Genomic DNA, 14,734 nt, shown 5'->3' on the forward strand with positions numbered 1-14,734 from the left:
TTTATTTATATACAATAGTAAGTTTGATTGGTCGGATAATTATTATAAACCAAAATAAAATATGAAATATTATATTAAGTATGATAATAAATAGATACATTTCTATCCAAAAAGATTCATGAACCTAGTGAATATGGATGGTCGTGAATTTATAACATGAAAATTATTTTATTAGTTTAGTTATAAATATTAGGAGTATTTAATCACAAAGTTATTTTTTCTCATCATTTATATTAAAGTGCTAAAAAATTCAATATTTGATATAAAATATAAAATAACTAATTCATGAAATATCCATATTTATCACACCAATCAAATAATTCATTATAAATTAAATTTTATAATTATTGCATATCTGAACTCTTCTGTAAAGTCAAATTTCCAGTTCCTTTTCCTTTATTGCTGCCACTTTTTTTTGTTCTTTCAGTTAAAGAAAAAAAAAGTGATTTATATTATAAACTTTGAAATTAATTAATTTTTTTAATTTTTTATATATATATATATATATATATATATATATTTATTTATTTTTACTTGATTTTTTTCTGAAAGTTTTATGAGTAGTTATATATCAGTTCTCAAGAACTTGAAAATATTTAATTCTAATTAAATTTCAAGATTATTTTTTTTTTTAAAAAAAATATTTAATCCCCAAATGTAAAGTCAAATGTCCACCTATATAAAAAGATTTTCTTTCATCAATCATCAAATTCTCAATTCTCTGTCACCACAACTTTATTTTTATTTTTCTTCTCTCTGAATTCCATTTTTCAAGTAAATGGAATTGAAAAAATCCCTTTTTGTATTTTCTTTATTGTTCTTAATTCCATTTTTTCATGGAGGAATAACAACAGCCATTGCTGCAACAAATCAAGATTTTTCTGAATCATGGGGTTATGTTGAAGTTAGACCAAGTAAGTATCTACAATCATTTATTTATCGAATTTACTGTTTACTTTTTCTACATCATATCAAGAAGAGTATTAGTTACGTGTTCAGACAAATTCAGTAATTTTTATTTAGATTTTTATAAATACGATGTTTACATTGATTATACATAATTATAAACTTATACTAATGATTATCTACGTTTACTTTATTTGAATCGAACTCTACTGAAAACATCTACGTACACATCACATTTCTCATGACTCATTTATGAAAATACATTAAATATGTTGTTCCTGTTAGATTTTTAGTTTAAACAATTGAGTGAACGACTAGATTAATTCTTCCAATTTTTTTTTTTAAAAAATTTGCTTATTATGATCTTGAGTTTTAATTATTATTATTTTTTTTTGAAAATTATCAATAATTTTATTTATTATTAAAATAAATTACAGAAGCCCACATGTTCTGGTGGTACTACAGAAGTTCATACAGAGTTGAAGATCCAAATAAGCCATGGCCAATAATTCTTTGGTTACAGGGTGGACCTGTAAGTGCTACATTATTTTATAATATTATATCAAGAAAAAAAACATTGTAATTTTGTTCATTAATTTATATTTGCAATTTATTCATTACATTTTTGATTTTTTAATTTTTTTTTATATTAAGTTCACTGGTTTAATTAAGTTATAATTAATGTTTATAGGGAGCATCAGGAGTTGGAATTGGGAATTTTGAAGAAATTGGGCCATTGGACACTAATCTTAAACCTAGGAATTCAACTTGGTTGAGAAAAGCTGATCTTCTTTTTGTAGTAAGTAACACTCAACCTATTTTTTTCGTTTTGAAAATTAGTGACCGAGATAGAATTTTTTATTTATAATTTAATATTTACGTATTTAATAAAATAAGTTTGAAAACTAAAAACTATATATATTCCATCTTTCTAGTCCTCAGATCATTTTGTTAAAACTACACTGAGTATTGTTATTATTATTAATTTGAGTTCGGAGCCTAAAAGGTATAAAATATTAATAAAAATTTTAAAATGGTATATAAAATTTTATATTAACCAAAACGATAAAATCGCTGAAACAACAGCGATTTCCTCCATCGGAAAAAATAAAATCGCTGCTACTATAACGATTTTGTAAAATGTATTTTTTTTTTAAAAAAAATTGAAATCGCTACCTAGGATGCGATTTTCAATCAGAGGCAGTGATTTCCCAATTTTTTTTCTAAAGGAAATCGTAGAAAAAATAAATTTTATTGATTTAAAGAAGTGGATCTAGTAGATGTTCAGTTTAATTCATTAATTTTGGTTTAAACTATGAATATATAATAATAGCATAACTAGGTGATGAAATGGGGTTCCCTAGAAAATTACATTATATTATATAAGATAAAATTAATTTTTTTCAATGTAATATTAGTAAACTATATTGTATATATAACATGATTTTTTTTTTTTTTGAATGTTAGGATGTTCATCATCTGCACCCTTTGTGTTGAACCTTTGAGATTCGAAACGAATTTGATATGTAATAAGATTATACTAGTCGAGGTTATATCATAAATAATTTCTATACCTCATACAAAATAGGAATAACGTATACGTACAATTTCAAACTTCACATATAAAATCATCACTGGTCGTTATTATTACTCACTCGATCTGTTCTTTTTTACTTGTCTACTATACTAAAAACAGTTACCCAAATCAAGAGACGATTCACCCTTTTATGTCTACTTAATTTACCCTTGTTATTAAATACTACTATTCAGTATCTAAGTATAGTAATATTGCCCCCTATTATTTACTGTTTATTACAATGTATATCAAGTCAATAATGAACAAATATTATCATAATTTATATTAAAATGATCGATTTTAAATTATGAATTCGCTTTTAATCTTTATTTTTTTTAATAGGATAATCCAGTTGGAACAGGATATAGTTTTGTGGAGGACAAAAAATTATTTGTGAAAACAGATGTGGAGGCAGCAACAGATTTGACCACATTATTAATTGAAATATTTAATAAAAATCAAAGTCTTCAACAAAGTCCTTTATATATAGTAGCAGAATCTTATGGAGGAAAATATGCTGTTACTCTTGCACTTTCAGCCTTAAAAGCTATTCAATCTGGAAAATTAAAGCTCAAACTTGGAGGTATGTATTGATCGTCGTTTCAATTTACGTGACATTATTTAAATTTCGATAATTTATTAAGAAAAAAGTAGTTTGATGCACAAAAAAACATTATGTTTTTACTTTTAAAGTGCACATGTAGACAACCTAGCAACCCTAATAGAAGCATTAATTTAATAATTGTTTTCATGATTCAAATTTATGATCATCATTTTTTTATATGCCTTTTTAAATTGTTAAAGCTGTGATTTTTAGTTGATATGATTTTTGAATACGTAAACTTTATTTCAAAAATTTAGAAGGTTTTATATCTGAATTCTTAAGTTTGACTTTAAAAATTTGATTGATTGATACGGAGGGAAGTACTATTTATCTTGAGTTTGTAAGTTTTAAATATATAGACACATTTATATAATTAAATCACGTATATGGTAATTATAAATAAGTCTTTTGTAAAAAGATGTGTTGAATCAGCTCTTCAAAAATACTTTCGTATTCATGTTGATTCCTTAACAAATGCTTTACTTTTAATGAATTCAAGTGTTCAACATAAATTTTTGATAATCTAAGAATTCGAGTGATATAACATTAACTGTCAGTATTTTTTTGTGCGTGTGAATACAACAACCAAATAAATTTGTTAGAAATATATTAAACCATATTAATTTTTTAATTTTATTATTATAGGAGTGGCATTGGGTGATACTTGGATTTCACCTGAAGATTTTGTGGTAAGGATTTTTTTTTAATTTATTGCTACAATTTTCAACTTCAATTTATTACATTTCTTTGAAGTAAAATTTAAACCTTGAACTGTCCCTTTATTTATTTATTTTTATTTTTGGAATTTTCAGTTATCATGGGGCCCACTTTTGAAAGATGTATCAAGAATTGATTGGAATGGCCTACAAAAATCAAACAGGTCAAACATTTTTTTTAACTATATACAACTACAATTTGGAAAAAAATAAATTAAAATCAATATTTCAATTTTTGCCTTGAATTTCTTTTTTAATTATCTAACAATTCTATTTTATTTTTTTCTAAATAAATAAATAAAAACAGTTTAGCTAAAAAAATAAAACAGCAAATTGATGCTGGCCAATTTGGAGCTGCAACAGAGTCATGGGGCACACTGGAATCCATCATAAGTGAAAGCAGTAACTCAGTGGTATATTATTTTATTTTATAAGCGATCTGATTATATAATTTTATTTTTTATTATTATATATTATCAGTGTATATAATTTAAAATACGCTTATTTAATATTTAAATTATTTGCAGGATTTCTACAATTTCATGTTGGATTCTGGAATGGATCCTGTAGCTTTAACATCTTCTGAATTATCACAATCAATTGGAATGAAGAGATATTCAAAATATTTACAATTATCTAGAATTACTCCTGGTAGTGACGGTGATATTGATGATTTAATGAATGGTGTTATAAGAAAAAAATTGAAAATTATTCCAAAAAATGTTAGGTAATTTTTCTTTATTTTTTTAAAATCATATTTATTGATTATTTTTAAAAAAATAATAAAAAGTTTTAATTTATTTTTTTTGCAGTTGGGGAGGACAGGCTGGTTCGGTTTTTGATGCTCTAAATGATGATTTTATGAAACCAAGAATTAATGAGGTTAGTTATTTAATTGAAGAATAATTAAATTTTATCGATGAAAATTCAGAATATTATTATAATCGTATAGATTTTTTAAATATAAGGACAGAAAATTAGCCAGTGTACACTATTTTTACTAATAATTGGATAAAAGAATATTAATTTTTTAATGTAAATTTTTGTGCAATTTTGAAAAATTGTTAACATTATTTTGTGTGTAATTTGTAGGTTGATGAATTATTGGCCAAAGGGGTGAATGTGACTGTGTATAATGGACAAGTAGGTCCTTCATAAATTTATTAAATTGACATCCCTATTTTTATGTTCTTGCATGATAATTAAAAATTAAATATAGGAAGAAAAATAGATACTTCAAAATATCAACTTAGAATTTTTTTTTTCTTTTTCGTTTATAACGGAGTTTAAGCTTTTAAAAAAAGTGTTTATAAAATGAGTTCAGAATATATCATATGTTGAGGCGTCTTTTGAGTTGAAAGTTAAGATTAAAGGGACAAATTTATCTGAGTCTAGACTCAAAATATATAATATAATATCTTAACTGTTAAATAGAAATCATTATTGTTTTAAAATTTATTATTTTTTGTTTGTTTTGGAAATTAATTTTTGCAGCTTGATCTCATTTGTGCCACTAAAGGAACAGAAGCATGGGTGGAAAAGCTAAAGTAAGTAAAAATTTCTAACTCTTTTTTTTTTTTTGGGATAATTTTCACTTTTCATTGATGTCATGCTTTGTCTCTTTGTCCTTTTTGTACCTTTTTTTTAAAAAAAATTTATTAATAAATTTTAATCATTAAATATATGTCTAAACTATCATTTATATTTCACTTTTAAGTGTCTCACATTTTTTAATATAATAATTAACAACCCATTTATATGTGACTGGAGAGTATAGGATAAAGTTCAAAATGAAACTTCTTGGTGCAAATTTAGAATTAGTAGAGTTTAAAAATAATAACATATTCATATAATTTCACATTTTGAGCTTCGAGAGCGTAGGATTATTATTAGAAATAAAGGTTTTTTCATCGTAAATTGATAAGAAATTTTTTGTTGTAAAATATAATTTTTTCCACTCATTTTTCACTAATCAACTTATTAAAAAGATGCATGGTGAGAAACAAATTCTCATTAAAAATTAGAATATTGAAAAGCTTTTTAATTTTTTCTTGTGAAAATATTATAGTACTATTTTTTCCTCACGGATTCAATCAAAATATATGTAGAAATAGCCACTGAACATTTGTTAATAGGAGAAGAAGTATATTTTTTAGTAATGGATTTACTCATATCTTTACCCTGTATAAAATAGAAAGATTTATTTCAATATATCCTCGACGTAAAACAAGTATCACAATAAAAATTAAGAAAAGGTGTTTAATTTTCTCTTGACCTACTACTATATGACCTCTTGTTTGAATCATTATTATTCTTCCAAAACTATTTGAATTGTCATTTTCTCATTTCATTAAAACTATATTCAAAATGATAGGTGGGAAGGTTTAAAAACTTTCTTGAACATGGAAAGAAATCCAATTTATTGTGGAGGTGACAAAAGTACTAAAGCTTTCACCAAATCATACAAGAACCTTCAGTTCTACTGGATTCTTGGAGCTGGCCATTTTGTAAGTCTAATTTTGTGTTCACATTTCTACTTCTTGTCTATCTCAATCTTATCATGCTCTCTCGTCTCAGTTTACGTGGTACTGTAATATGATATTTAATTCTTATTATTTTTTTGAAATTTATAGCGTGAAGTAAATTTTAAATTTCGTATCAAATCAAACTACACCATATAAATTGAAACGAACAGAGTCATATTTGTTGAAATGTCACTTTCATCCTCTTAATGTCTTTGTGACCTTACAACATTGAATTGAATTGTATTGTATCACAATGGAAAGTTCCTTCCTACTTTCTATTGTAGGGTCAATCAAGTATAGTACCTAACTTAGAGGTGGTAAAGTTTTTGACGATACATTGTGTCTGAGTTAGTTTACGCACACTTTAATTATTTCATCGGATATATGTTTTCTTACATTAGTATAAATATCAATACATGCACTTATAATTTCCAAAATAACATAGTTTGTAAACATGGATAAAATGTGTATTATCATCTATTGTTTTACTTTGCTTTGTATTTTTCTATTCTACTATAATATTTTTTGTGATACCTCATTTCAATGACTTTTCGTTTAAGGATCTAATGGAAACAATCTCGGTGTACAATTTGTGTATATCCTACCATTTTCATACCTTATATGTTAGATTACTGTTGCAGATTAAGTTTATCCATCTTCACAATACATGCATTTATTTGTTTGATATGTTTGTACTAGAATATATTAGAAATATGTATCAAAATAATTTTGTTTTATTTTATGTGAAAACAGGTACCAGTTGATCAACCTTGTGTGGCATTAGATATGATTGCTAGCATCACCCAATCTCCAGCAGTTTCAAAAAAATAAGTAAATAGGAACTCAAAAAAATTAAAGGTGAACAATAACTAGAGGAATGAGAAATGTAACCCAAACAATAAATTAAGTAATTGAAATTGTGTTTTTTTCTATCAAGAAAAAAGTAAAGTATTTTTTTATTGTACAGTTGCACCTAATTCGATCATATTGACTTAGGTAGAAATTGATTTTTTTATATATATATATGATCTAGAAAAAATTGAAATACAGTTCGATTGAATTAAGCTCGATCCATCTTTCTCCAATTTAATGATCACTAATCAAATTACAAACCACAGTAAGGTGAAGGAACACTTATATTTGATAACAACAAAACACATCTACCGTAAACCCAATCCTGCTAAATATTATATATTTATATATGGTAAAATAATAATCATTTTAAAAAAAAATCAATTTTGGATCTTCTTTACTTAAGGGAAAATATTATTGTTTTTCATAACTTTATTCTTACTATTTTATTTTTGGTAATGAAATATTCTTAAAACTTTTTAATTTTTAGCTTTTCTTTATTTAAGGAAGAAATATATTACTCTTCCTATTTTTTCTTACTTGCTTATATTTTTTTTTTATGATATTTTTAAATTTTGGTTGATTTGAATCTCCTTTTTGAATAAGGAGATAGTATATCGATTGATTCCTTAATTTATTTATTTTCCTTATGTTCTCTCCCCCTCTTTGCTATATAAATAGGACCCCTCCTTTCATTATAAATCATTCACACTTTCAACACAAGTTCTCTCATTATACTTTGCTCTCTCATTCTCTCTTTGTTTTTCTTGAAATACTTTAAATATTACTCTCCTATTCTCAAAAAGAAGTAAGAACTCTTGTAATTCTATGTGACTCGAACCCAATACATTATCATCATGGTGCATCAAAACTCAATTTGATGTCTTAACCTCTTGGTGCGATAAAACTTAATCCTTTCATTTACATCATAATCATGATTTACTTTATCCATATATACAATACAAATACAAATAATATTTTAATATCAAAATTTAAAAAGAATTATTAACAAACAATTCACGAAATAATTAAGTACTACTAGAGGTCTTATATAAGACTTAATAGTCAGTAGTATACCCTTTACTTTAATTCTTCCCTCAATTACTAAATAAATAAAAATTAGTAAGCGGTTGATTGACTTGATCCAATCATAATTAAACAAGAAAAAAACAACTAAGTCACCTCATTAATTAATCATACATTTTAATTCAAAAATGAATCTTCACTAACTTCCCTTACCTTAGGAAGTAGTGTGACTTTAGTAATGATAAGCCAGAGAATCAAACCTATCAAATCACGTTGATAGCAATAGAAACTTGCCCTCTTCGATCACTAAAAGAACAATATATAAGAACCCCTTTTCGGATTGTGGTGGAAATAATTGCCAGAGGCTTTAGTAGGCATCAAACTGGTCACCATTTACTGAATTAAATTAAACTTATTTAGGGGATGACATACATTGACATGAATCTAGAGATTCGTGTTGATAACATGTTCTAAAATCAAGCTCATAAGAATATAATCATAAAGATGAATGGGGTTTCCCCAGCGAAGTCGCCAAACTGTTGACATCCTTTGAATGGGAGCAACGTCGCGGCGACTCAAAATAAATAAAACTTTAAGTTTATAGAATTTTAAAATGAGAAAAAGGATATCAAAAGGGATTAAAGGGAAAATGGAGTCACCACCTAATTTTTTTTGGAAAACTAGAAAACCGATTATTAAATTAAATTGAAAAAATGTCTATGAAACCAATTTGATTCTAAAGGGTTCAAGTTATTCCGAAGGGGAGGGATTAGGAACCCTTCGAAATCCACAATTGTGATTCCCGACTGAATTCATTTTTTTTCAAATTGATGAAAAACATAATAATATACACAATAAAATAATAATCATCGGCCTAAAGTTTGCCTAACGTCAATATTCACAAAATAATGGAATTAAAAGTATGATTCGAACTTAATTCGAATAATTTCAAGGAAAAGCACCTCCGGGTACCTGTAAACACTTTGTAAAAAAGTTAGTACCAAATAAATATAAATAAAAATGAATAACTCAAATAATAACTAAAAAATAAAAAATAAAAATCCGTCTTATTAACATGGGAGGCCTTGGAAATCGACGGTAATTTCTTCATCAGCCTATTCCAACAATTTTAACAAACAATTTATATGAACTTAAACTAAAAATTTTACGTCTTTAAAAATGGAAAAGGCTCTAAATTCGATGGATGGATTTTTCATTGGCCAGATTTAACAATAAAAATATTAACTTTAATTAAATTTCCTTCTTTTAATATTGGGGGCCAATTTAACAATTAACTAACTAATATCATAGTAAAGCTAACAACAAGAATATCACATAACTCACTTAAAAAAGAATAAGTAAACAACTCATAAGAAATCAAGAATTTTCAAATTAGTCCTCTAGTAATATAACATCAATACAAGGGACGAAACAATTAATGAAACATCAATAAACATATGCAAATGGAAAAACCGTATAAAAATGAGGAAAACTAAAATAAAAATGAAGAAACCAATAAACACAATGACCATACATATTATACTAGCATATAAATTTTAAATCTGAAAACTTAGATAAGATACGATAAAAGTGACACAAAAGAACAAAAGAAAGGATTCTAGCAATAGCATGTGTATCATTTTTACTAATAACAAAAATAAAACTAAAACCAATTAGTTAATAATTATAATCATTAAAAGAATTGAACGCAAACAAATTATAAACTCTTAACTATGAATATGAAGTTACCCATTAATATAACTAAGTGAACATCACAACCAACAAAGCAAAACAAATAAATAGAGCAAGAATAAAATTACTTCGTGTAAACAACCCACAAATTTTTAAAAATTGAACCTTCTCTTCCAATCAAAGCCATTACAGCAATCCAATTCCGATCCGGAAACCCAAACCCGTTCTCTATACCGACCCGGAATCATCATCTCCATCTCTCTTGCTGTTCTTTTCTTCACTCTTTCGATCCTCTATTTCTATTTTTCACTCCATTAATGGAGGGAAGCTCAAACTTTACAAACTCCAAAAACTCATCATTATTTTTCTTCAAAATATTGTGTCTCATGTTGATTGTTATGTTTATATTATTTTGTTACAGTCAGACGTTTAAATATTTGTTTATTTCTTATAAAATCATTATTTTTATTAAATTGCATTTTTTTTTACATGTAATTAATTCCATTCATTATATTATTTTAAAATTTCATTTTATTTGTTACATTTATTAATATTTATGTGAATTTAGCACAGTCTAAAATTTAATCAAATATAAAAAAAATTTCAAAATACTATTATAAAATTTTGAGCCATAATACTAAATCCATAACTTAGGCCCATATTTTTTTGGCGTGGATAATATCGTAGTATGCGAGAGGATGAGAAAAAAAAACCCTAAAAAAAATAAAGGAAAAAACTCTCTCCTCTTCCCCTTTCACCCTTCCCCTTCCCCACCTGAAACAATCGCTGCCAAAACACCACCAAACAGCTGCAGTGATGCCATCACCGGCGAAACGACAACACACCAACAGTATTTGTTGTGATTTTTGGAATTTAAACTTGTGTTAGGATAAGAGTTTAAAATTTGAAGTTTTGTAAGTGGAAGTCTCAAAAACCCAAAAATTGGTATGAGTCAGATTTTCTGATCATTTTTTAACTTTTTGAAATTTATGGCCAAATGCTAAGTGAATACAGTTGGAGTTTTTTTATGTATGAGATAATGCTTGTGTTGTCTGTCAGATAATTAGATTTATGGATTTAGTTTAGTGAAAGACCTGGCTTTGATTCCTGATGCAGGAAGTTTTGATTTTTGAGCATAATGGTGGCTCCATCTTCAACCTCTACCTCCCTGAAGGAGTACCTAAAAAAATATGAAAGTAACACCAATGAAGAAGAAGGTTAAACCTAATGATGTCAAAGGTGTCGTCGTTGTTGACGAAGATCCTGTTTGGCAAAAGCCTGTAAAAATTGAAGATGAGTCAGCTGGTAATGTATTTCAAAGGTTTGTTTTTGTTGATTTTTTGTATCCTTTGGTGTTGGTATATCTGTGTCTCTTAACTGTGTTCTTTTACAGATGAAGAGCTGCCTCAGGTAAATGAAGATATTGAAGAGATTAGAGCTAGACGTCCATTTGGTTCTGTTTCAGAAGATGGAAGTGGTTGGGTGTCTGTTTCAACTACTTCTAATGACCAAATATCTGATTTTTCCCCGACACGGAGAAGGCCTGGTCGAAATGATAGTCCCTTACTATCAGAAGTCATGGTTACACTTTATATGCCTTGGAGAGGACAATGTTATTAGTTACATAAATGAGAATAAATTTACAACCTTCAAATAATCGCGTTACAACAATCTGGACATAATGTGACAGCCCGATTTACATCAATTGCACAACAAAAAAGAAGAAGAAATCATCGCGCAAAACTGAACATGTGTGATACTCACAGCTAAGGGTGCCAAAGTTAGCCCATGGAAATATGACACGCCCGTTTGATACCCTTACTCGTATCTCGAGTATGAAATCACTCAATCTTTTCCAGTACTTCCAACCTGGTTTTCCTCTTCCAGCCTTTCATTGTAGAGACTAGGTTGATTAGACCAACAATTTGACTTTTACTGTATTCCTGCAACATTTGAAAGATACAAAACTTCTTAGTATGCTGTCAAGATAACAACACTTACTAGATTTTGCACTAGAGCTTTTCCGTACCGGATGAGCACGTGACCAGTGCACAAATTCGGTTTCTGGAAGATAGTAGGCCTGTTCGATGAATTTAAATGAAGGTTAGTAATAACAACAATAACATAGTCTCTATAATCCTACAAGTGGGGTATAGAGACCTCACCCCTACCTCGTGGAGGTAGAGAGGTTGTTTCTGAAAGACCATCGGCTCAAGTAACGCGTATCAAAGTAGTTTGAAAAGGAAAATACCGAAGTAAATGACAACCAAATAATGCGATAATCAAAGCACAAGAAACAACATGTATACATGGAGGGTAGTGATAATGGTTAAAATGTGATGGGAGGTAAGATGCCAATGCGAGAAGCAAACAATGAAATTGTTGTGTATTTTTTTGAGATAATTCACTCTTACAAGACCCCTTATACTGACCTTGATGAATGTTTCAACTATCTGTAGTTTAGGTCTCACGTCTACAGAAATGAAATGCTTCAAGCCATTTATCAATACCTGAAACAAAATCAAGATCAAACTCTGTTTCACTTAGAATCTAGAGCAGGCAGAGTAGAGACTGAAGCAAAAGAGACTCCTATAATGTTAAGTTGAAACCTGAAGATCTAATGACATAAGAGCTCGTCCTTCATCAGTACACCTCTTCACCCGGGATAGGCCTTCAACGAGAATTTCAGCCACATTATCTACTCCGTATTCTAAGAGGAGGTCTTGGACCTGGATATATTAAAAGGGAACAGAAGAAAATTACAATCTTCTCCTTCTTAAGAGACTTTCATCTATTACTCTAGCATGGAGGAAATTTCATGCAATGCATTGATAAATACATGAACCCTCTAGAGTGGAAAGTAACACGTTATTATCTTAATTTAGGTGGTCACAGTAGGACATCTAAGGAGGTCTAGAGTAGGACATTTAGTCAAAGATGAACTACAAAACCAGGTGTTTCAAACATGTTAAGACAACTCCATCAATTTAAGAGAATTGGTTAAAAAAAAAAAAACCTCTAAACTGTATCCACAAATCCAGAATTAGATATGCTGAAGAAACTTTCAGCAATTCAAAAATGTTCTAGACATTACTCTGTATTCATTTCAAGATGCATGGATGAGAACACACACAATCAAGGAGAGTAGGTTCTCCGCATAATAATACACCTTTCGTCACAGTAGAGCAAGAACATTGAGTGCAACATGTTTGTAGGTTTTCCCCTTTAAGTTATGACAATGAGAGATATTGTTGAACAAAAAAATCTTTAATATCAGCTCATCACTAATCCTTTACTAGACAAGGAGATCGAAATTGATCGACTTCAGTATTGTGGCTCTTCAACCAACAGAAGCAAGAAAGAGGATTGGGAAGAAAGTGTTAGGTGCAGGAGCAAACTTTATTTGCAAACAACATAGAACGACAGTTCCATGACCTCAGTTTCATATGAAATGTTGCAGACCCCACAGCTCACGTGTTTACTCCCCGAATTTCCCTAGCGTACTTATGATCTCAGAAATGACTGAATGATCTAAGTTCTAACTACAAAGGAGAGTGGAAGTTGACTATCCAGATTCTGACCAAAGAACAAGATAATATTCATGCAAAATGTTTGAGCAGCTGCTTGAATATTACTCCCATTGTCCCAATTTATCTATCAAACTTCCCATTTTTGTTTGTCCCAGAAAATAATGTCACACTTCCTTATTTAGAAACAATTTAATTTTTAAATTTCAATTTTCCCCTTGATGAGATGTTTATAGCACGCAAATGTCTGTTTTGGACCACAATTTTCAAAAGTCTTCTCTTCTTTTTTAAAATTACATACCCAATCAAACACTGCCTACATAAGTTAGGACGAAGAGAGTAACACATATGATGTTCCACCACCAATTTTAACTCTTAACAGTTGGTGGTCATTACCTCCTTCCGAATTCCTCCATGAGCAAGCCTTGTTTTATAATGCTTAAATTCTCCAAGCAAAAGATCTACATATCTGCAGCACAAAAAGTGGATTAGACCAGGGGACAAATGGACGAATATTGATGGTACTTTCTTTTCGGTTAGGTGCTGAGAGAGAGAGAGAGCTAAATGAGAGCAGGCAATCTTATGGTCAATTCGATAAAAAGATCAGTATATTGTGACAAAATAGAGTGAAGTTCACCAAGAAATCAAACAGTAGAAAACTCCAAAGTAGCTAACTTTTTTGGTTATAATAAGCACCAAATTTAAAACAACAAGCAAGTATCAACCCCAAGCTAGTTGAGAAGTGCATAATCATGTTGATCATAATGTGCTACATCGGCATTCCCATTTAAGAAAGCTTGTTAGGTTTGTATTAGTTCCACTACTTGATGGGGACCATAGTTGCATACGAATCAAAATTGTTTGCAACTAATAAGAAAAAAAATGATACTTCATACAAATATATATGTTTAGTTTCTACATTGGGGAGCTACAACTAACGTATCTACCATGGGAAAACTTACTATCTCCAAAAGATACAGAAGTAACACAACAATACCATAACAATACAATCATCAGGTTAACAAGCCTTTCCTTTGTTTTCTTTCTTTTTTCCAAACGATTTGCAGAGAATGGAGCAATTTTAAATTCCTCAAATAGTGAAAATACAATAGAGTCAGCAATATATATAGTTGGTGAATTGAAGAGGTAGCCAGTTACTAAAAAGGTTAAAATACACAAAAATGTCAGACGGTAATATTTTATGTGTCTTTGATAGTAATAGAACATTTAAACATATATTTTCTCACATATTCTAAACCTTGCAAGTGTTAGTATCTTTAATATGCTCGATGGCAAGTTTTTAATATAGA

At 28.5% G+C, this 14,734-nt stretch overlaps 2 protein-coding genes across 3 annotated transcripts in view; one reads left to right on the top strand and one right to left on the bottom strand.

The window, feature by feature from the left end:
- Positions 1-318: 318 nt before the first annotated feature.
- LOC101265306 (serine carboxypeptidase-like 51) lies at positions 319-7,275 on the top strand. The gene is made up of 13 exons (XM_004250943.5): positions 319-914; positions 1,344-1,438; positions 1,598-1,705; positions 2,825-3,065; positions 3,732-3,775; positions 3,899-3,966; positions 4,110-4,215; positions 4,330-4,529; positions 4,615-4,684; positions 4,895-4,945; positions 5,297-5,349; positions 6,177-6,309; positions 7,081-7,275. Exons 1-13 carry the CDS (start codon positions 779-781, stop codon positions 7,156-7,158), a joined length of 1,383 nt encoding a protein of 460 aa, XP_004250991.1. The 5' UTR covers positions 319-778; the 3' UTR covers positions 7,159-7,275.
- A 4,166-nt stretch (positions 7,276-11,441) lies between these two features.
- LOC101265610 (uncharacterized) overlaps positions 11,442-14,734 on the bottom strand; it is a 29,276-nt gene continuing 25,983 nt past the window's right edge. For both annotated transcript variants that reach the window (XM_004250944.5, XM_026028407.2), the window contains exons 21-25: positions 13,821-13,893; positions 12,507-12,626; positions 12,330-12,407; positions 11,927-11,977; positions 11,442-11,840 (exon numbers count right to left, since the gene is read on the bottom strand). In XM_004250944.5, the coding sequence (XP_004250992.1) occupies positions 11,739-11,840; positions 11,927-11,977; positions 12,330-12,407; positions 12,507-12,626; positions 13,821-13,893 (424 nt within the window). In that variant the 3' untranslated portion in view covers positions 11,442-11,738. The remainder of the gene's footprint in view (positions 11,841-11,926; positions 11,978-12,329; positions 12,408-12,506; positions 12,627-13,820; positions 13,894-14,734) is intronic.

The sequence above is a fragment of the Solanum lycopersicum genome, chromosome 11 (genome assembly GCF_036512215.1).
Source record: "Solanum lycopersicum chromosome 11, SLM_r2.1".
Taxonomy (NCBI): domain Eukaryota; kingdom Viridiplantae; phylum Streptophyta; class Magnoliopsida; order Solanales; family Solanaceae; genus Solanum; species Solanum lycopersicum.